This window comes from Osmerus mordax, chromosome 20, assembly GCF_038355195.1.
Source record: "Osmerus mordax isolate fOsmMor3 chromosome 20, fOsmMor3.pri, whole genome shotgun sequence".
Lineage (NCBI taxonomy): Eukaryota > Metazoa > Chordata > Actinopteri > Osmeriformes > Osmeridae > Osmerus > Osmerus mordax.
The window spans coordinates 1,036,016-1,058,634 of NC_090069.1; the positions used below are offsets into that span (position 1 = coordinate 1,036,016).

General features: G+C 48.4%; 1 protein-coding gene across 1 annotated transcript; it reads right to left on the bottom strand.

Annotated features, from left to right (window-relative positions):
- Nucleotides 1-415: 415 nt before the first annotated feature.
- On the bottom strand, nucleotides 416-18,457 carry lrrtm4l1 (leucine rich repeat transmembrane neuronal 4 like 1). Its single transcript, XM_067258680.1, has 3 exons — nucleotides 18,454-18,457; nucleotides 16,687-18,332; nucleotides 416-481 (listed from the first exon to the last, which is right to left on the bottom strand). The coding sequence occupies exons 1-3, from the start codon at nucleotides 18,455-18,457 to the stop codon at nucleotides 416-418; spliced, it is 1,716 nt and encodes a 571-aa protein (XP_067114781.1).
- Between the last annotated feature and the right edge of the window lie 4,162 nt (nucleotides 18,458-22,619).

A 22,619-nucleotide genomic window follows, 5' to 3' on the forward strand; every position in this document is an offset into this window, starting at 1 on the left:
TGACTGACAGCCGTCGCCATGACACCAGGCCCCATCACCATGGCAGCTGGCAGAAAGAAAGCGAGGAAGTCCGTTCCCAGCTAGAGTCTTGGAGGTGTCGAACGAGGGTAGCTTTCGGCGCCGCCACCGCCAAGTCTAAAAGCATCACACGGAAGAGAGAAAAAGACAAAGAAAACACACACGACGACGAGAGCGAAGGAGAGTTTGTGGGAGTCTCTCTTCTGCGCCCCTCTCTGATTGTCCCCGGGCCTGTGGAGGGCTGCTCGTCCAGTCCTCCAGGCCCTCATGTCCACTGGGGGAACGGGAGGAGAGACCAGGCTGGGGGGGGGGGGGGGGGGGCGGGGGGGGGGCGGAGGGGCTGCAGACCCGGGACCCTCCGGACCCCCAGCAGAGGGGATCCCGCTGAGATGGTGCTCTAGTGGATGGTTGTAACATCTCCAGGCCAGGCTCCAGGCAGGGGACGGGGGCATATGTATTCATTCTGAAGGAGGGGGGGAAAATGAAGATGGGTGAGTTAGGACAATGTGACAGCTGGCCCGCTCGGCACAAGCAGTGGTGATTACGACGTCGACTGTAATTACGGTGCCTGGTAATCTGATCATGCTACAATGGGGCCGCGACAATGCAAGCAAAGCAAATTAGGGTTGGCAATTAAGCAGACAATGAAAAGCCTGGGCCTGGATGGTTCTGAAGTTTGAAAAGCTTCTTTAACGCCGGTGCAAACGGAAGCAAAACTCCTGTAAATTGAAATACTGACTTTCGGTCCATGTTCATTTGGGAGAAGAAGAAAAAATTAATAATGTTGTGAATTAAATCAGTAAATCCCATTGTGTTCAACTGACCTTGCCTACACTTTTATGTTAACCAAATCAAAAGATTTTTATTTGTTTTTTTTCCAGCAGGGGGGGCCAGGCGGCCAGGGGGGGCCATGTGGTTGCCGGGGGGGGCCATGTGGTTGCCAGGGGGGGGGGCATGTGGTTGCCAGGGGGGGGCCATGTGGTTGCCGAGGGGGGCCATGTGGTTGCCGGGGGGGGGCCATGTGGTTGCCAGGGGGGGGCCATGTGGTTGCCAGGGGGGGCCATGTGGTTGCCAGGGGGGGCCACGGCCACCATTGGTCACCACAGTTTTTTGTTTTGTTTTTTAATCGCCCTGGACAGAAACGGTATAAAGCTGAAATAACTGCATTAGTATTTTTTTTATAAAGTCGTCTTATATTGGCATTTGTCATTTATGCTACAAGCCCCATATTCGCAACATGTTGGGCCATCAACAGCGCAAGACACAAACCAACGTACCTGCATTCTGACAGCGCTTCAATGGAGACTAGCAGCTAACCACTGGATACCGTTAGAAAACTGCTGCTCTGAGTGATGCAGTGTGTGAGTTTTAAAATAGTAGTTTTTCACAATCAAGTGCCACCCCAAATAAAAGACTGGCCAGAGCTGCCGCCCCCCCCAGAAATAATGTCCTGGCTACGCCCCTGCCTTCTAGGGTAATAATGGCTTTGTGTCTTGTTGTCAATGATTGTTATCTCAGTTGCCATGCAGTTCAAGTAAGGTGTAAATCTTTGAAAATTATCAAGCACAGACCTGTGCTATCCCATGTCTCACGACCGTGGTAATTATATGACAAATCAGAGAAGGCAGGTTTTACTCTCTGAGGGAATATTAATAAATTAGACAATTTTCCTTAGCCACTCTGGCACTTTTTACATTACAGTGTGTCTGTTGGGGGTTGAAAACTCCCATAAAGTGTTGCGGAATAAAGCTCTAGTTAGGTTTATAATGAAGTAGGCACCAGTTGTGAATTAATCTCCACACTTTAAGTAACGGACGGAGACTACATCACGGATGAAGGGGTGACTCTTTGAAATGTTCCTTGCAAAGTCCCTAGTCTGCAATTTAACCTTAAAAAATAGTCTTACTTGAGTCTTGGCTCCAGGTAAAACCTCATTGTGTTAATAACGTTGAGCAAATCACCAAGATGATTAGGATTTTGTGAGTCTAAGCAATTTCTGCAGCTCCCTGATATCTGGATGGAATTATGAAGATAGAGCGCGCCGCTGCCACAGAAAATTCGTGAAGACAGCGCGAGGTCTGAGCTCACCTATGACGCAAGGCTCTGTCGAGGAAGCCCAGAGCTAAACTCTGATTCAACCATATTATCCAACAGGGTGACGGTTAACTGTAGCTCAAACAACGGAGGTTATCTTTCGGATTCAGTCGTACACGAGTTGATACAAAATACCTATGAACTTGTTCACCCAGTGGCGAAGAGCAGGTCCTTGTTAGCTGCTATCGTTGTCTGCCCGGCTACCGCCTTTGGAGCCGGTTATTGGTACACTGTACACTCTCTAAAATAACGTGATTCGGTTGTTTGAGGGGGTGTTCAAATCTAAGGTCTGTTATCGTGTGAACATCACAGCGTAAAGAGCCGTTTTTCAAACTCAAGCTGTTTGAGTGGACTGCAAGCCAAACATTTTTTGAATTATCTTTCCGGAGTGCTTAAAACTGACTGCACTGCTTTTCCAGTAAGGAGAAAGGTGTCCACCCTTAAATGAGCTCGGCGCTGTCTTCAAAAGTGGCAGCGTGTTTTTTAATTAGGCCGTCAGTGTATGGGCTAATTAGTTGGTTATAAACATGATGTAATTAGTTAGCTCCCTGTCAGGGGATTGGAAGCTGGCAGAGATATGTCAGCACCTCTTTCTCTCTCTCTCTGGGAGCAGAGCCTCCCTCAGTGTCTCTCCGCCCATCTCTCTCTCCCTCCCTCTGTCTCTCATCCTCCTCTCCCCCCCCCCCCCTCTCATCCTTCTCTCCCCTCCCCTCTCTCTCCCAGCCTCTCCCACCCAGGGCTCCAATTATCCTATCCCATCTCCACGCCCAGCACTTGGTTCTCTCCAGCCGAGTCTTCTGTCTGCTCGTATTGCGTTAAAACAGGAGAACAGAAGAGACGAAGAGGGAAAGCAACAAAGAGGAAACGGTCTGAATATGAGCGAAATGCAGCTTCGTTAACCTTGGTCGAAGATGACGACTGCGTGCTGAGAGACGGACGCACACACTGCTCACGCTCAGACCAGGAGAGTCATGTGACTTCTCTAACAATGTCTGGCGGGAAACGGGGTAGGGGGTGAGAGTGTGGAGCTAATGGGATCATGACGAAGGCTTGGCGCAGTGTCGCTAATCTGCCCTGAGGAAAGGCGTGGTTGCCGGTAGGTGGTTTGGTAGGCCCTGCTCTGAAAGCCGGGAACCAAGAGTGGCTCACGGTCTGGGGTGGCATCTCCCAACCCCGGTCCTTAGGGACCCCCTGCCCTTCATGTTCTAGATCAGTGGTTCTCAAACCTTTCCTCAAGTACCCCCTGTCCTGCATGTTTTATGTTTCCCTGCTCCAACACACCAGGTTCAAATAAATGGGTCGTTATCTAGCGCTGTAGAAGCCTGGTAAAGAACATGCATTTGGATTAGGTGTGCTGGAGCAGGGAAACATCTAAAACATGCAGGACAGTGGCCCCTGAGGACCAGGATTGGAGAACCCTGATCTAGAACATGCAGGGGGACCAGGGTTGGGAACCACAGTGGAATGCCTGGAGAACAGTGTTGTTGTTGGTGACAGGTGACATCTAACCCTTTGATGTGACTTGCTTTGTGGCTGTGGCTTTGTGTCTGGCTTTGTGAGCCACACACTTTGAGGCTGGCTTGCAGTCACTCATTCACAGTCCGGTCGGCCCATTTGTCCTTGCTCACTCGTTCTGTTGTTGGCGGTAACGAATCTCTTTGTGTGTTCATGCCAGACACTTTGGGATCATCAAACCACATATTTCGAAGACCTAGATAAATGAGACTTTTGATCTGCTGCGATCTACCATGCATGCCTGAGAAAGATATAAAACAAACTGGATGTATGAGGTTTCTAACCCCTTGAAACTGAAAATCACTGTCTCTTGACGAAAATGTGATGCACACAGAAAAATGGCCCCACAAAACCTGTTGCTTTTCCGATGCAAATTTGCGACCACACTTCAAACAGTTATTATTTCAGTTATATGAGTGTTTCATATTTTTTCAGAAATCATGAGACAATATTCTGACAGAATAACTTCACATTGTGACTTTCAACGCCGCCTCATTCTCTAAATAGAGACCATCATATAACTCCTTCTCTCCATGGAAGGGAGATCAAATTAAATCAGATGTCTATTTGTACAAACCATTTTTTACAGGCAATATCACAAAATACTCTACAGATGGTTACAGAGCAGCATGGATAAACAAGCGAGCTGGTTCATGCAGGGGACGCGACACCTAGCCCGTCATTAGCAGTCGTCATCACGCATCAAGGCACACCCTCCTATAGGGCAGGGATCCTGGCACCTGCATTGCTACTGCGTCACAGACTCTCTCGGTCTCCTGCGGCCTCCTCCGCCCCGGCCTCCTCCGCCCCGGCCTCCGCCGCCCCGGCCTCCGCCGCCCCGGCCTCCTCCGCCCCGGCCTCCTCCGCCCCGGCCTCCTCCGCCCCGGCCTCCTCCGCCCCCAGCCTCCGCCGCCCCGGCCTCCGCCGCCCCGGCCTCCTCCGCCCCGGCCTCCGCCGCCCCGGCCTCCTCCGCCCCGGCCTCCTCCGCCCCGGCCTCCTCCGCCCCGGCCTCCTCCGCACCGGCCTCCACCGCCCCGGCCTCCTCCGCCCCGGCCTCCTCGGTAACAAAACTACTCAGTCGTCCTGCCTGAACCAGCCTGAACCCTCAGAGAAAAAACACGCCCCTGAAGACTGACGTTCGCTATTCTATCACACGCTTGTCTGCGAAGGCAGAGTGGCCAACCATGACCACGTCATCCTGAACAAGACAAACCTGCGTTTTCCACCCAGTCCTCCTTCTGTCCACATCTTCATCGAAACGTTCCACAAGACCATTCAATCAAACCATTGTTAGTTTATTGACAGATAGTTGTTTGTGTTTTGTATTATTACTTCACACTGTTGCTTAATTCATTTCATCCCTCATAATCAGCGGTTAAATGCTGTAATATTGTGTGGCCTTCTCTTGATTGAGCCCATATCGGCTTTGTGAACAATCGTCATTTCAGTGTTACTCGCTCTAGATTAGCCCTTGTGTGTGCAATTAAATATATGTGGTATTAAAACAGACAGTACTGTAATTGGCCTTTTGTTGCCTTGTTGCTGTTTTCTGATTACTTTTAATCAGTACTTATCAACACAGGGCACAGACCGAAACAGTGTTTCCTGATCCTTCATTAATCTGAACATGCCTTGTGATTAGGCATGTCCCATGTTTGACTTGCAACTGGACAACTAAATAAAACACGTTTTATTCATATTATTCTTTACAACCAAATTACCCTCAAACTACAAGTGTTCCTGAACCATTACTAGGCTTTATAAAACGTATTTATCAGCCTGAATATGTATTCTATGAATACAATGTCTTTATTTCTAATTTTCGGTTCGACGCCTGCATTTAAGCAGTTCCGATAAGAAAAACTGATTAATGGTACAGCTGAAAGCATGAATGCATGAATATATTAGTCTTGACAGCAAGAGTAATATTTTGCCTCCAAACGGTATTATGACTCAGACTTGAAAGTTAAACTTTATACTGCCATTTCTCCAAGATACTAACCCTATACATGTAGCTAAAAATAAACAGTGGTTTTGACGACAGTTTATGGACATAATTGGCCTCACATAAAAGCAAGGAGGGCCCGCCTATACATATGTGACGTATCTGAATGTATAGCTTCGCCTGGAAAAATGTGGTTTGAAAATCAATCACAGAGTTAGAAATACAATCCATGCTCCAGGAAAAGGTTTGCACTTTACACCTGCATGTTTCCAGAATGGAAATGTGATTCAATGAGTCTGTACCTGAGAAGCCAACCAAGCGATGAGATGTGTGTTTGAGTGTGGAGTGTGTGTGAGGGGGGACCTGTGTGTGTGTGTGTGTTTGAGTGTGGATCGTCTGTATGTGTGTGTGCGCCATGATTTGTGATAATGATTTACGTCAGTGATGGATTACCACATTAGGAACGGCAGGTTAGTTTTAGAACACTCTCTCCCTCTCTATCTCTATTTCATACATAGGTAGGTAAGCATGGATGCATGTAAACTCAAACCACACACACACACTCACACACACTCTCTTGCACACACTCTCACACACACATACACACAGCAGTATGGTGCTTAGTGTTTTCATTTTTTTTTTCAAGTTCAATTTCTTTCTGTCCTTCTAAGTTTTTCTTTCTCTTTTTATTCCTTCTTTAAAAAACAAATGACAACTTCTGTGTGCAGCACTTTTTACTAGCCACAGAGGACTTCACATACTGCACGCCCACTGAACTGCCTCCTACCTAAGTCCGTCAAACCATACATTTACATTTACATTTAGTCATTTAGCAGACGCTCTTATCCAGAGCGACTTACAGTAAGTACAGGGACATTCCCCCGAGGCAAGTAGGTTGAAGTGCCTTGCCCAAGGACACAACGTCAGTTGGCACGGCCAGAATCGAACTGGCAACCTTCGGATTACTAGCCCGATTCCCTCACTGCTCAGCCACCTGACTCCTGATACAGTCTGCAGTTCTCGCACAACGCTAAAAGAGAAGACATGTTTACCTTGACGACTGAATGAAAGCCTTTTCTGATGTTGCAAGAATTGAAAGAGATTTTATTCAATCTTTCAAAGTCTTGTTTTCTATCTTCTTGAAACGGCAAGACGGCATCTTTACACACTCGTGAAACTTCTGTATCCGAATGGGAAGTGTGAACACACTCTTATGGCTGTGAATTATATTATTGTTGCTTGCTTTCCTCCAGGTACACTCTAGCACTTTCAAGGATCATGTTGTTTAATTGTAATTAGTTTAACTACATGCTCTTCTGGTTCCACCCATTGGCACTTATTTGCTTTTCACAATGTATGCTTCATGTTTTAGCTACCCGCAATGTTTTTGGGGTGCAGTTGTTCATGATCATTGACCTGTGCACTTTTTGTGAAGCTCTTTCTTGTAAGTCGCTTTGGATAAAAGCTAAATGACTTAATGTCAGTTGGCTGAGCGGTGAGGGAGTCGGGCTAGTAATCCGAAGGTTGCCAGTTCGATTCCCGGTCATGCCAACTGACGTTGTGTCCTTGGGCAAGGCACTTCACCCTACTTGCCTCGGGGGAATGTCCCTGGACTTACTGTAAGTCGCTCTGGATAAGAGCGTCTGCTAAATGACTAAATGTAAAATGTAAATGTAAAATGTAAGTCGCTTTGGATAAAAGCTAAATGACTTAATGTAATGATGTGGCGTGAGATTCAGAGAAGCGTCTGTCCTCTGCTCAGGTAGGGATGAGAGCGTTGTCAGGACAACGCTGACTGTGGTCATGTTCAAGCAGCAAACAAATGTCTTCAGGGCACAATTTAAATGCGGTCCCCCCCCACCAAAAAAAAGTTTCTACTGCCAAATAAAAACACCCTTTAATTATTCAAACATATGCTGAGAACAGGGGCCCAAGCGATGTAAATTAAAATTCATGTGACATGAATAAAGTACGAGAAAGAAAGAGTGAAAAAGAAACCTAAACTTAAAAACGTTTTTATTTTTTTTTATGTGCGTCTGAGTGCAGTTGCATCCTCTGCTAATAATCCTTTTCACCTCTGTGGTTATTTACTGTAACATCAAAAAAAAGCCCACTTCTGTTTTCCTCGACAAAGAAACCCCACAGAAAAACACTTGAGTACAGCTGAAGGTTCCGAGTCCTTCCTAATTGTCCTTGGAGATACAACACTCTCCAAGGACAACACGGTTTGTACTTGTACTCAGGATGAGAGAAGTGTATTTTTTTCTACTTCTCTTTGTGGGTTTGCTTTGTGGTTTTCTCCTCCTGTTCTCCGGCTGTGGACAACCTCCGGCAGAGAAGGGTCTGTCTTGCCTCTCCAGGTGATGCACCCATTTCCCCATGATTAGGCAGAGTTGATTTCGTACCATCTCCTGGCTGATTGCACATTATCCTCCTACCTCATCGCGATATAAATAGACCCTGGTGTGCACCCCCCCCCCCCCTTTCTCCTCCATCCCTGCTGGATTCCAGCAGGCAATTTCTTCCCTCCTTCCCTAAGCCCATTTAATTGACCTCTCCTTGGTTGAGACACTAGAACTTGGTGAGCGGAAAGAAGCCAAACAAAAGGACTAGAGATTTCTAATAAGATAAATGGCCTAACAGTAACGACTGGGGGTTAGGTTCCTGGACAATACTGGTGGTTAGCTTTTGTCTGCTTGAAGAGATTGCATTCACACAGTCACCAAGGTGTATGTGTGTGTGTGTGTGTGTGTTTGTCTGCGCTGAGGCTACAGTGTGCATCCGCAAATACATCCCCTCAAATGCAATGATTGGTGGATTTTCATTTAATGAATTGTGTGTGTGCGCGAGAGAGAGAGAGAGAGAGAGAGAGAGAGAGAGAGAGAGAGAGAGAGAGAGAGAGAGAGAGAGAGAGAGAGAGAGAGAGAGAGAGAGAGAGAGAGAGAGAGAGAGAGAGAGAGAGAGAGAGAGAGAGAGAGAGAGAGAGAGAGAGAGAGAGAGAGAGAGAGAGAGAGAGAGGGTGGGTGGGTGGAATGGTGGATATTCATGAAATGAATTGTGTGTGCGTGTATGTGATAGAGAGCGAACGAGAAAAAGAGAGAGAGTGTGTGGGTGCTATCCGAGGAAGCGGTATATAGTGTCTCTCTGTGCCCAGGGCTAAGGACAGAGGAAGCAGGTAGTAGATTACGAAACTCAATTTGGGCCAGTCTCTTATATATAACCTGCCAGTGAGCTTGTTCCTTTCCGGTGCAACAGCAGTGGTTCAGATCCTTCCCCCACTGCCGCGTGTAAAACACGCAGACTTTGGCTTCGACTATTTGTCTTAGCTGCAGGGGGTTAATAGCATGCCAGCTGCTGCTATTAATAAACATCCTGGAGGAGTGCTGGGGGCAACAAGAGAATTCCCCAAGCCTGGGTTAGACACTCAGGAAGATAGGAACCAGGAGAAGCGCAGGAGATCCCTCTAGCCTGGGGTAGACCCTCAAAGATAGGAACCAGGAGAAGCGCAGGAGATCCCTCTAGCCTGGGGTAGACCCTCAAAGATAGGAACCAGGAGAAGCGCAGGAGATCCCTCTAGCCTGGGGTAGACCCTCAAAGATAGGAACCAGGATAACCCCAGAAGAACCCCCCCCCCATAGGCTGGAAGGATAGACACTCAGGAACAGAGGAACCATCCAGGATATCCTAGTCAGAGTGCAGACGGGAACCCCTTTGAGGATCGGGGCAGCTGCTTCACAGATGAGACACAGTTGAACAGTTCATGCTCTTGATAACAAGACGTAAGGGTAGTCTGGAGGGTCATTTCTCCTGCTTCACTGGGCACATCCAGCGTTGCTTTTTATTTTCCCTCCACTTGCTCTGATTTGGTAGGCCAGTGGTTCAGCATGCAAGCGGCAGTCTGAAACACTTCATAACACGAGAGGAAAAAAGTCACTCATCTCTAATTATTTGTACTTACTAATTACCCAAGTGTATCCCAGTGGTAATTTTTTCGCTAACTACTAAAAACAATTCAATTCCATTCAACAATCATGAGGCTAATTTAGGATTCATTTACAGCGTAGGCATTTTCAACAGTTAAATCAAAACGTTTTCGTATGAAAGAGCTAAAAATGGGTCCTTGTTATCGTCTCAGACTAACGGAGAGAAAGGCAACAGCAGGCAGACAGGAGTCATGGGACCAGTTCATCTTCCACCTTCAGCCTCAAGTGAGCCGTAAAACACCCCAGAACAGCCTCACCATTAAAGAGACTCTCTCCGTATCATCGCCTGTAGATGATTAATGAATTAATGTACGGCCGCAAAATCTGATGACGCACATAACTCGCCCTCTTCCTGCCTCCTGCCAAACAGAGATCCCTTAACCCTTGTGCTGCCTTCGGTTCACATGACCCAAAGGTTCATAACAAACCATCGTTGTGTTTACCCAATTTTACCCAATACAAAAACAAAGAAAATAATTTTCTTTTAACCTTCGCAATGTGGGGGGTCTGAGACAGCCCAACGGTTAAAAGAAAATGCTTCACTTTGTTTTTGTATGCGGTAGTTGTCGTAATACGACGGTGGGTCACAATGACTGATGGGTCACAATGACCCGAAGATAACACAAGGGTTAAAAGGAAGAGATCTGAGAAGAGAGGCTGAAGAAAAGGAATTATTCTGGAAACTTCTACGTGCGTCGCAAATGCCCCACAGTGTGTTTATGGCACCGAGAGGCTCCTTAATAGAGCAGAGGATAGGAGAGAGGCAGAGGAGAGGGGCAGAGGAGAGAGGCAGAGGGGAGGGGAGAGGCAGAGGGGAGAGGCAGAGGAGAGGGGAGAGGAGAGGCAGAGGGGAGGGGCAGAGGAGAGAGGCAGAGGGGAGAGGCAGAGGGAAGGGGAGAGGCAGAGGAGGGGGGGAGAGGCAGAGGAGAGGGGAGAGGCAGAGGAAAGGCAGAGGAGAGGGGAGAGGCAGAGGAGAGAGGAGAGGCAGAGGAGGGAGAGAGCGTGTGTAAACGTTTTTTAGAGAAAGGCCTTTCAGGCGGAACGGGACTTGATAGGGGTGGGGTGGGGGGAGAATTATCCAGGGGACATGCGAACCGAGGGCTGAGTCTCATCTGTGTGACACCCCCACTGTCTTCAAAGCGGGGTGAGGATGAAGGGGGGACAGGGAGCGTATCTGGGAGACTCAGAGATACCCCGAGGCTGTAGCAGAGGTAACAGCATCACCAGTCGCGTTGTCCCCCTGGAAGCCCGCTGCACTGCAAAAATGCCCTTTCGAATTTGAGCGACAAACAATATTAGTTATGAGCCTGCTTGTGTTTAAAAGAAGTACATTTGGCTGCCAGAGCCGTGAGAAATATTTACTTGATAAGATGTATCAAAATAACGAGTCAGTTACTTACATTAAGTCACTAGATATCACTTGTATGCTAGAAACAAGTCCAGCTGGATTTGAAATGTAAAAAACAAGATTATCACACCGAGTTTGATGAGCACTTGCAGCGGATGTGGAACCAATTACCTGGGGGAAATGTTGTGGGTGGGTTGGTTTTGCTGACGCGCGTCACTGCAGCCAACCCTGAATCAAGCGAGCCATCCGACGCTCTGAATGCGCGCGACAATATGAATAATGTCCTTGGGATGTTAAACAGGAAACAGCTGGAGAGGAGATAAACACTGGAGGTGTGCGTGGCTTGCTAAGGAAAAGCAAGTAGCGACTGCACTCGGTCTTTAAAAGGCAACATGACAAAATCGACTTACATCTGAGATTCTTTGACATGGAAATACCTGGCATGAAAAACAAACCACGGTTTGTTAGAACTGGGACTTTCCATAACCCACCGAAGCAGTCGGATCATATCTATCACATCAGGGTTGTAGGGATAAAAACATCCTTTTTGGCTTCAGTCATCAAAGTCGTAAAATGTACAGCAAAGTGCTACACAGTGAGGGTGAGCACTAGCCCTGAATCCTGCTGTGAAGCTGCTATGCCCAGATGTTTGACTCCGGGTAGGTTTCGTCCATCATTGTCTCTTAGTCCTCCTGCTAACTAGCGGTGGGTGGATAGACAGCCTGTGGCATTTCTGTCACATGTTTGTAAGAACCTCAGGACAAAGCATACGCGAGGCACACACTCAGTCTTGATATAAATGTAGAATCATTTTGTAATTGGCAGTTGGGTGGAATCCTTCAAACTCAAAGGGAAACTATACATAGCACGCCAAGCATCGCCACAGCTGCCGCAATCATTTGCAGCCCTTCAAGATAAGCACACTTGCGATAATGCTTCGTATTCATCCTCTGAGATTCATTTGTTCCAATTATAACACCCAGAGAGGGTATTCTCGCTTGCGTGCTCGGACATCCAGGACTGTGACTCAGCTCGACAGTTTAATTCAGCTGTTTCTTTCTCCCATACTTCTCTCTCCAGGGATGAAAGGCCAGAGATCTAAATCGCATCCAATTTTATTTGTGTGGCGTTTTTACAAGTAATGTCACAGAGGAGATTCCCAAACACCCATAGAGCTGCACCTAAACTAACCTAGAACCTCATGGAATACAAGGAATTCCTTGTAGTGTTTAACCCTCGTGCTGCCTTCGGGTCACATGACCCAAAGGTTCATAACGAACCATCGTTGTGTTTACCCAATTTGACCCAATACAAAAACAAATTAAAATAATTTTCTTTTAACCTTTGCAATGTGGGGGGGTCTGAGACAGCCTAGCTGTTAAAAGAAAATGCTTCACTTTGTCTTTGTATGCGATAAATCTGTCGCAATACGACGGTGGATCACAATGACTGATGGGTCAGAATGACCCGAAGATAACACAAGGGTTAAACACTCCTAAAAAAGATTATTGCTTTGTTAGGTTGTGATAGTTAGGCGTTACAGGCAGGGCAGGGCAGGGCATGGCAGGGCAGGGCAGGGCAGGACAGGGCAGGGCAGGGCAGGGCAGGGCAGGGCCCAGGCAAGATTCGAAACCACAAAACCAAAAAATGTGCCACTGAATGAATTCTTCTGAGTTTTGCTCTTTGGTCTTAATGCTCCTGGCGATAAAGTGGTAGGCACCAGGCCACCATCCCCCACGGGGACCCTGCTAAATGGGACATATTTAATATATTCCTGTCTTTGATGACCAGGCTGAAACGGCCATGAAGGAAAAAGTGGTATCTTTCATCGTCCTTCGCTCCCAGGGCGCTCTGCATGCACAGGCCCCAGCCTACGCGCCTTCCTGTTGCTAACAGCTCATGTCATCACACACACACACACACACTGTAGAGAGTGCTAGCAGCGGCTCTCTCGTTCCCTTCGGTAGGGTCTTCCCCTGGGAACGGATACACTGCGTTTCACACAGCCGTAACGAAAGGCAAAACTCGCCGCGCCGACCGACAATATGGCGCTTTCATCAAGCTAAACCAAGCTGACGCTTGCTCCTCAATTATTAAACGGCGCCTGCGACAAGATTATAAAAGCTCCCAGCTCACAACCTTATGTGAGTTGCAGAGGGCGGACAAAATCGAGATGCTGGTGTGAGTTGATGAGGATCACATTAGCATGGTGAGCACGTTACCGCTGGTCATACACTGTGGCTATAGCATTGCCAAGCTCTTTTGATTTTTAAGGATTTTTTTTTTCTTTCAGATTGTCCTTGGGGAGCTGGACTTCAGGGCGTGCAGAGTTCTACCGATCGAGGAGATCCATCGAGTTTCCAGCCAGAGCCATCAGGCAGGCATTCAAAGTTGAGTTAATCACATCTCAGGTAATAGGAGGTTTCGGTGTGTCCGTGTATTAAGGGTATAGTAGGCTATACGTCAGACAGACCAAAAACTAGTCACGCGCTCCCTCTCATAGGACAGCTTAGCCATTCGTAGGATTTTAATGACTCGCCGCTACCTGTACCTGCCCCCTACCGGCCCTAACGCATTTGGCGCTCCAGGCGAGCTTCAATCGTGGCAAAAAAAAATAAAGGCGCCTAGGGCGCCCCCCTCTGAGTGGCGCCCTAGGCGACCGCCTATACCGCCTGTAGGAAAATCCGCCCCTGCATGACGTAGCCTACTTTCAGAAACTCTTGCTAAAGGTGAAGCATACAAAAAATAATTAGAGAAGGTTTAGAACAGACTGAATATTTGACACTGGCACCAGAGGTGTTCTAAAATAAAATAAATGCCAAAACTCCTTCATGAAAATTAATGATGCTAAAGTTCACTCACTAGGCCGGCACAATGTAGACTGAGGCGAAAATCAAAACCGGCCTAATAAAATTTTTATCAAACTGAAGTCAGCTGAAACAACAGTGGTCTGGGTGCTTTAACATTCATTGATAACTATGGGCTGTGTGCCACCTTCATTCATTTTTCGTCTTATACTACGCATCATTATCTTAAACACAGAGTTCCTCAATTAATTTCCTCATTATCCAGACCCAATATTTACTCACTTTTGGTTTTCCTTTCCTGTGATCTTTGGTTCCCTCCAGAGCTGGGTTTCATAAACAGATCCCCCTCTCTCCCTCTCTCCCTCTCTCCCTCTCTCTCTCCCTCTCTCCCTCTCTCCCTCTCTCCCTCTCTCCCTCTCTCCCTCTCTCCCTCTCTCCCTCTCTCCCTCTCTCCCTCTCCCCTTCTCCCCCTCTCTCCCCCTCTCTCCCTCTCTCTCCCTCTCTCCCTCTCCCCCTCTCTCCCTCTCTCCCCAACTACCTTTCAGAACTTGGATAATCCCCTTTTGATATATCACTCCAGGTGCGTAACCATTGATAAAATAGTGCATCTAAGCGAGGAGGCACGTTTTCTGAGATCAAACGAAGTCGATTCTCAGTGTTGGGGCGGCTGATTGTAATTACCCCAGTGCAGGAATAAATACACTCCTCATCCTGGTGGGGAGATCCGCATTAAGCCCATATCATAGGCTTTAGAATTACGCATTTGACTTGAGCTTTTCTAAAGATTATCATAAAAAATTCATAAACAGATGGGAGGGGGTCTAACCCCTCCCTGCCTCTCTCTGTCTCCCCAGTCAGTTGCCCTCCCTCCCCAGTTCCCTAACCCTTTCTCTCATCCCTCCCTGCCTCACCCTTCCCCTCCCTCCCCAGTCCTCTACCCTCTCCCCTCCTCCACCTCCCTCCCCAGTCCTCTACCCCCTCTTCCCTCCCTCCCTCCCCTCCTCCACCTCCCTCCCAAGTCCTCTACCCCCTCCCTCCCTCCCCTCCTCCACCTCCCTCCCAAGTCCTCTACCCCCTCCCCTCCTCCACCTCCCTCCCCTCCTCCACCTCCCTCCCCAGTCCTCTACCCCCTCTCCCCTCCCTCCTCCCCTCCCTCCCCAGTCCTCTACCCCCTCTCCCCTCCCTCCCTCCTCCCCTCCCTACCCAGTCCTCTACCCCCTCTCCCCTCCTTCCCTCCTCCCCTCCCTCCCCAGTCCTCTACCCCCCTCTCCCCTCCCTCCCTCCTCCCCTCCCTCCCCAGTCCTCTACCCCCCTCTCTCCTCCCCTCCGTCCCCTCCTCCACCTCCCGCTGGTGGGGCGTAGAGGTGAGGGAGGACCCTCAAAAGGCGGACAGCTACTGTTTACTAGGCAGTAATGGGCAAGCAGGCTTGCAGGCTCTGAGCAAGAGGATCTCCATCACTCCTACTTTTACCACTCCCATTAAAGGAGAGGTCTGCCAGCAACATTCACTCCATCACGTTGATTCCGAACCAACGCTGATAGATTCGTTGTTAATCCGTGTTGTGATTTTGCCTGAAATCGATTTTATGTTTGTCTTTCAGTAGTTAGCTTCCCCTGCTCACCCCCCCCCCCCTTCCAGGTGTAACCCTATCTGTAAAAATCTGTTTCTAACTTGCCAGCGATAATGCTTCTTTACATTGCCTTCACTGTGATACATACATTACACAAAGAAACCCTGGCAACAAGCCTATAGATCACACATGCCCCTATGTGCAGCTAGGTAGACGTTGCCTCGCATTAGTCAGACATTTCACACACTTTCTATACACTCACTGTGTAACTAGTTTGCCCCAGACATACGCCATAGTTACATTTATGCATTTAGCAGACGCTTTTATCCAAAGGGTCTACACACCGTGGTTACACACCGTAGTTACACACCGTGGTTACACACTGTAGTTACACACCGTAGTTACACACCGTGGCAACAGAGGCAGTGAAGCAGGAAAGAACATCAGCACCATGGACAGCACCTCTTTCATTTATGGTGAATGTATGATCAGAGGCACTGAACACTGTTATAGTTTTGTCTTTCTTGTTACATTTTCTAGGTACAAGATATATTTTTGGGCCATTTTCATAAAATCCTCTGCCTACATGAGCTACCAGGGTGCCCCTATACCATTTAAAAAATAAAACGCACTAGCTGTGCTTAAATCTTTCTCCGATACGCATAACCGTCTCTTAACTGTGTGCTGCTCACTTGGTTGCCACAACAAACACAAACCACCAAGACAACAGCACACAGCACAGTTCACAACAAGTGTTTCCTAAGTGTGACTATTCTACCATCCATGTAACAATTAGCATTCCGCTGCATGCGACCGCAGAGAGAAGAGGAGGCTGAGTAGGCTGTGTGTCTGTGTGTGTGTGACCCAGCTCTCCTCCGCTACGCAAACAAGCTTTTAATGACTGTGTTAGCAATTCACGACACAACGTGTCTGAAAACACAGCACAAATTAGAAAGAAAACAGAAATAGAAAAAGCAGTCCGCTCTTATGACCTTTAGAAAAACACTTTTGGAAAACCAAGCAGTGCTGTTAGAGCCATGAAAAGAAAGTCGTGACAGAAGAGATTGTGTGTTTTTAGCGGTCGGGCTCTGGACCCGAGGTAAGCGCCGTTGCCTCTTGGTTCTCAACCCCACATTTACAGTCCCCGGTTGGCGTCCGTGAATCCAAACCAATCGACCTCTATAAAGACCTCTCAGACGTGGGGGGGTGATGGGCCGTCTTACAAACCAAGAGGTGAGGGTGCTTACCCCTGATCCACGGCCTGTCCCAGGAGGCCCATGCCTGAAGACATGCCTACCATGGCCAAGAAGCATCGGAAGATTTACCTCTCTCCCTGGAGCCTTTGTGTTTTTTTGAGGAGGGAGGGAGATGAGTTTGTTAAATCGTCTGATGCGAAGGGTCATACCTCGCATTCCCTGGAGCCTGAGATGGTGCAGGTGCACGCCCCAGAGCCGTTGCCCAGCACCTCCAGAACCTCTGGGTTGGCGGCCGGATTATAACTCATGTAGTACTCCTGTAGCTGGGAGCTCAAGTTCTGTTCCGGCTCAGGGCTCTTTTTCCGGCGTTTGCGCCCCACCATGGAGCGCTGCTGCAGCAGGCGAGTGGCGCCCGGGTAACGCCTCCACGCCACGTACAGGACGGTGAGGACGAGCGACGCGGAGAAGAAAAGCGCCACGCTTCCCACCACCACCTTGTGGAAGGACATGTGCTGCAGTTCGGGGGACGGGGTGAGCGGCGGGCTGTCGAGGGAGGGCGGGGCGCGGGGAGGGGCGTCGCGGGGGTCCATCCCTCCTTGGCTGGGGAAGGTGGGGCGTGGGAGGGGCTGGGGTCGGGGCGGTGGAAGGGGCGACAGGGTGGTTGGTGGGGGGAGGGGCGGAGGCGGGTTGGTGGGAGTGAAGGTGGGGTCGGGGGTGGTCTCGGGAATTAGTTCTGGCGTTGGTGAGGGGGTCTCTGTTTGGAAATACTCACTCTCGTCACAGATGGCGCTGTTCCTGGTCGCCTCCATGATTTTCTCGCCCTGCAGGGACTTAGGGCTGCTGCAGATCATGGTGGTGTCTTTGGTGCCTCTGAAGTTCCTCAACCAGGCCACCAGGGGGCAGATGCCAGTCCCACAGTCCCACATGTTGCCCGCCAGGCTGATGGAGGTCAGGGAGATCCAGGCAGACACTGCCTCCTGGGAGACATTCGCCAGCTTGTTGGACTCCAGGTTGAGGATCTGGAGGTTGGGCAGGCAGTGGAACACGGCCGGATCCAGGGCCTGGATCTCGTTTCCAGAGAGGTCGAGCTTCTGCAGGGTGTGCCAGGTCCAGGGCAGGCCCTGGTTGACCGCTCGGATGCGGTTCCACTGCAGGTAGAGGGACCGAAGGTTGGCCAGGCGCGGAAACAGAAAGAAGTTGATCCTGGAGAACTGGTTGTGCTCGAGATGAAGCTCCATAAGCCTCTGCAGGCCCAGGAAGGTGGTCCTGGTCAGCACCTTGATGCGGTTGTAGCCCAGGTCCAGAAACTCCAAACTCCGGCACTCAAGAAAGGCTCGGATGGGGACGTTGGTGAGCCCGTTGGAACGCAGGTGAAGGTTCTGCAACTTCCGGAGCCCGTGGAACTGTCCCGCCTGCAGAACCTCCAGCTTGTTGTAGCTGAGATCCAGGCTGCGCAGGTTGGGCACCCCGTGGAAGGTGGCGTTGTGGAGCGACGTGATCCGGTTGGAGCTCAGGATCAACTCCTTCAGCCGGCGGACGCCCTGAAACGCCCGGCTGTCCAGGGCGGAGATCTGGTTGTGGTCCAGGTAGAGCCACAGCAGTTGGTTAAGGTGGGCGAACTGGTAAGGCAGCAGGGTGTGCAGGTCGTTGTAGCGCAGGGACAGGCCCTGGCACCCCACCGAAATGTTCTCGGGGACGTCCTGGAAGCCGGCCGACTCGCAGTGGACGATCTTCCCCTCGCAGCGGCAGCTGTTGGGGCAGGTGCGCTCGGCAGAGCAGAGCAGGAGCAGGGCCGGCAGGAGGAGGAGGATGAGGAGGAGGAGGTGCGGCGGCCGTCCGTCAAAAAGAACAGAACCTTCCGAGACAGAGGGGAGAGGGGGAGGGAGAGCATTAGAGAACAGGAACAGCCTGAACATTTACATATTCATGGATGAGATGGAAAACGATGTCTGCCTTTTCCAGCACCTGCCTGTGACCCATGTCGCTTCCATTATCCTCCACTACAGCAAGCTGTGTCATCTCCCCCTCTGTATTTTCAGAATTAAAATGAAAGAGAAACAGGTAGTTTTTCCTCATTGTCTTGTCATGTGTTCTCCTTCAGCCCAGGAATAATAGTTTTCAAATAATCTTATCTGTGTCATCTTTGATCTGTGTGCTCGGTTTGCAGGGTGCGGTCTATGTCACTAATCTTCATGTAGACGGATCATAGGGTGGTTTTAATAACCAGGTAGGAGATTAAACACACCAAGACTCTGCTCAGCACAACCCTTCAACAAATCCAAGCTTTGATCATACTGTCTAGATGCATCTTGCACAGGAGAAAATCTAATATTATCCTCATTTCAAATCTTTTCCACACACAGAATTTGTATTGCTCTCTAATGGAGATGTTGCGTGTTGTGAGTTACACCCCCCCCCCCCCCCCACACACACACACACACACACACACACACACACACACACACACACACACACACACACACACACACACACACACACACACACACACACACACACACACACACACACACACACACACACACACACACACACACACACACACACACACACGGTTCATAACAGGAAACTAGCAGATGCTATCCCTTCAGGGTCAGAGTCAAAGACAATTGTTCTTGCGAACGATAAATGGGATGGATGGTATGAAGCAACATTAGCCTTTATTACTATGCCAATCCCAAAATACCCCAACTGTTGAGTGAGTATAGTTTGATAGCCCACAACTTCTTCTAGGAAAGACTTATTTTAAAAAAGGCGAATGAAAAAAAAATAGTTTCGAAATCTGACCGTAGGCATCAACAGTACCATGGCACAGAGGCAACCCAACTCAGCGTCACAGTGGGCTATTCTTAATCTCACGTGTGACTGAAATTGATTGGATCGAGCTGTTGGTACAGTTTTGTCGTGGAATGATTACCATAACCATTACCGGTGGTGAGTTTGGGAAAGCTTTAATACGGTATCATCATACTATCCCCACGCTACAGACCACCTCGTGAACAACCGACATTCAATAAACCGGTGTGACTCAGTCTCCTTTGAATTGTTTGACAACTCGATTTCAACCCCTTTGTAGGCTTTGGCTCCAAATAAAGAGACATGAGTTTCAGGGGTTTCCTAGATTAGCTTGTGTTAGTTTTCACTGAAAATAGGGGTCTGTGTAAGATTGTTGTTTGCCTCCTGGGTAGTTTAGCCTATCTATTCCATCATGTCAATCCATGTTTCAACTTGTTTTGGGACAATCAGAATAGCCCCTGTAGGCCTACTAGGGTAAACAAACAAGGTTTTCCCCCACAAATACTGTTTGTGGAATCTAGGGAATCTCTGTGAAAACATCCATCTTGCGCCGTTTTCAAGCTGTCTTCAGTAATAAATCAGAAATGTTGTGCGTGGTGTCGAGTTGCAGGGAAGTCAGGCAAGCCAAACAGCAGGCCTAACAAAGCCATCACCTTCATTGCGGGTGCCACAACGACAGCCAGCTAAGCATCCCAGGAAATCTACTGAGTCATCAGTTTAACCTCAATGCTAATCCCATTGGAACAATTAGAAGTTTCCCTCTGAAAGACTCCGAGAGAACCCCACTCATCCGCCTCTTAGCAACCAGCGTCCTGTCCTGACACGCATGCTCAGACGTCAAAGGGGAATGTGGTAAAACCGCAGAAGAAGATTTTTTTTTTGCCAAGTCTCCTGCTGATATTCTCGTGAGCTGTGGCTCGCTCAGCTTCTGGCTCATTCACGCCTCCGCGAGACGACTGCGCTAATTAGCACGCATCCTCTCAACATAGATCTCTGAGCGGACGTGAAGCGATAAAAACCCACTGGAAGTGTCTATATAACGCACCCTGGGGGCTCTTTGAGGAACATGAGGCACGTTGCTTAGTATCTCTGATTGATCACCGGTCATTACTGGTCATTAAATGTGACGCGTCATTCGTTCGGACATAAACTGATTTCCCATGTATCAGGACTTAATGGAGCGTCCATCTATAGTCTTTACATCACAAAGTGGACTAATGTTCTGTACACCACCAGCCTAAGACAGTATTAATCAACAATGCTCCGAAGATAAATAGCGTAAGACAAAAGCCTGTCTATGTACATTTATTAATTTAGCAGACGCTCTTATCCAGAGCGACTTACAGTAAGTACAGGGACATTCCCCCCCTGAGGCAGGTATGGTGAAGTGCCTTGCCCAAGGACACAACGTCATTTGGCACAGCCAGGAATCGAACTGGCAACCTTCAAATTACTAGCCCGATTCCCTAATCGCTCAGCCACCTGACTCCCTGTCGGGCTAGGCCTACACATGGGGTTGGAAAGAACAGCGGAAGGGCAAAGGAAGACTTCAATTACTTACTACAGGGACAAGTGCACACGGCACATAAGACATACCATAAAGCACTGAACATACATGCAAACCTTGGGGGAGGAACACCAAGGGGGGTTCAGGTGGCTGAGCGGTTAGGGAGTCGGGCTATTAATCAGAAGGTTGTTGGTTCGATTCCCGGCCTTGCAAAAATGACGTTGTGTCCTTGGGCAAGGCACTTCACCCTACTTTCCTCGGGGAGAATGTCCCTGTACTAACTGTAAGTCGCTCTGCATAAGAGCGTCTGCTAAATGACTAAAATGTAAAATGTAAACACCAATTAACATTTCTATGGGGTTAAATCAGTTGGGTTGCTTTCATAACGTCTCTTTTTTTCCCCTCAAGTGATGGCACAGCCATCCTATGGTGGTTGGGGAATGCAGTCCATCTCTTGATTCACTTCACTGTCTTTTTATTTTTTTAATTTCAAAGGCCCAAGGGCAGGCATAGCTGCTAGTACATGGGCACCTCAAGACATTCTCAAAACTTTCAGATTTGAAAGCGCTGGATTCTACAAAAGAAAACATGTAAGGGGTCACCTTCGGTGCAGAATCTTTCGAGCCTGTATTCTTGTTGCTTTGAAATCACCGCACAGGGCATCTTCTGACGCCGGCCAGTTCATTTAAAAGCAAGACATTGGAAATTATTTAAGATTGAGAAGAAAGGTTAGATTCTGGCAGCCATGCCCCCAGTCAGCTGTCCTCCTCTTTGGCCCAACGACAAGTTGATATTTCATCCAAATGCAAAGCGCTTCACTGGACTGACGCAAAGGCTATTACACAGAGTGGCCAAGTGGGAGGCTAGCTCAGACAGAGAGAGAGGGGAGAGAAGGAGGGAGGGAAGATAGAGGGAGGGAGGGATAGAGGGGGAGAGAGAGGGAGGAAAGGAGAGAGAGAGAAAGAGGAGTGCGATGGAGCACTTCTAAGAATTGAAAGTGTAAGGGTACCTTGGAACTGGGTAATGTGTGTGTTTGATGTTTGAGGCTCACCAGAGCTGACAAGGTAAAATACATCCCACTTCGGAAAAGTGAAGACTCGCTTGGATCCTTCTGAGCTTGTTATAGTTCAAGACTTGTTTTCTCACTGCGCAGGACAAAGTTGATTAGGTAAAACAAGGAACCTCGGAAATGTTTACAAGTCGTGTTGTCCTCTGATAGCGCTTCATAATAAAGCGGAACGTTCTTTGATGGGACGGTTCCTAAACTGAATTATCTTCAAACTGTGTCATCTTTAATAAATACAAAACTGAATAGCACATTAAGTTTTATGGAACTGGTGGTTCACACAGTGATGGAGAACACAGTAAGACTGACACAGAAGTTAGACGGCGATATCAAGACCACCGGTAAGTGGCTTTGATCGGAGTATCTGACTAAACTTCACGGAGGCTTCCATAAATGTTTAAAGGGTAAGGAGTTTAAAGGGTTGTTAGTTTCTAAGAGGAGTAATGCAAAGATTCAGCGTACAAAGTGTCTTGCTCTAACACTGAGGGTTTTAAAACTATGATACTGCTTAGACAAGTTCTGTCCCAGCACACTATGTGTAATCTATGGCATTATTGAGTGTGTTCACTCAGATTTCAGACATATACAATTAAAAAGACTTTTAAGCCAAAGGACTGTGACATATTATCAATGTGAGGCAGCCATCATGCAACAGAGATTAATTGGTCGCACTGAAATTGCAATATTGAAATGAAGTACCTTTTACACACTTAAAACCCATTATTTTACGCCCATTAATTTGAAAATTGGAACAA

Coding starts and splice junctions, on each gene's coding strand:
- lrrtm4l1 (XM_067258680.1), bottom strand. Junction 482..16,686: donor CAGGCTCCAGGGAATGCGAG/GTATGACCCTTC, acceptor CCCCTCCTTCAG/AATGAATACATATGCCCCCG.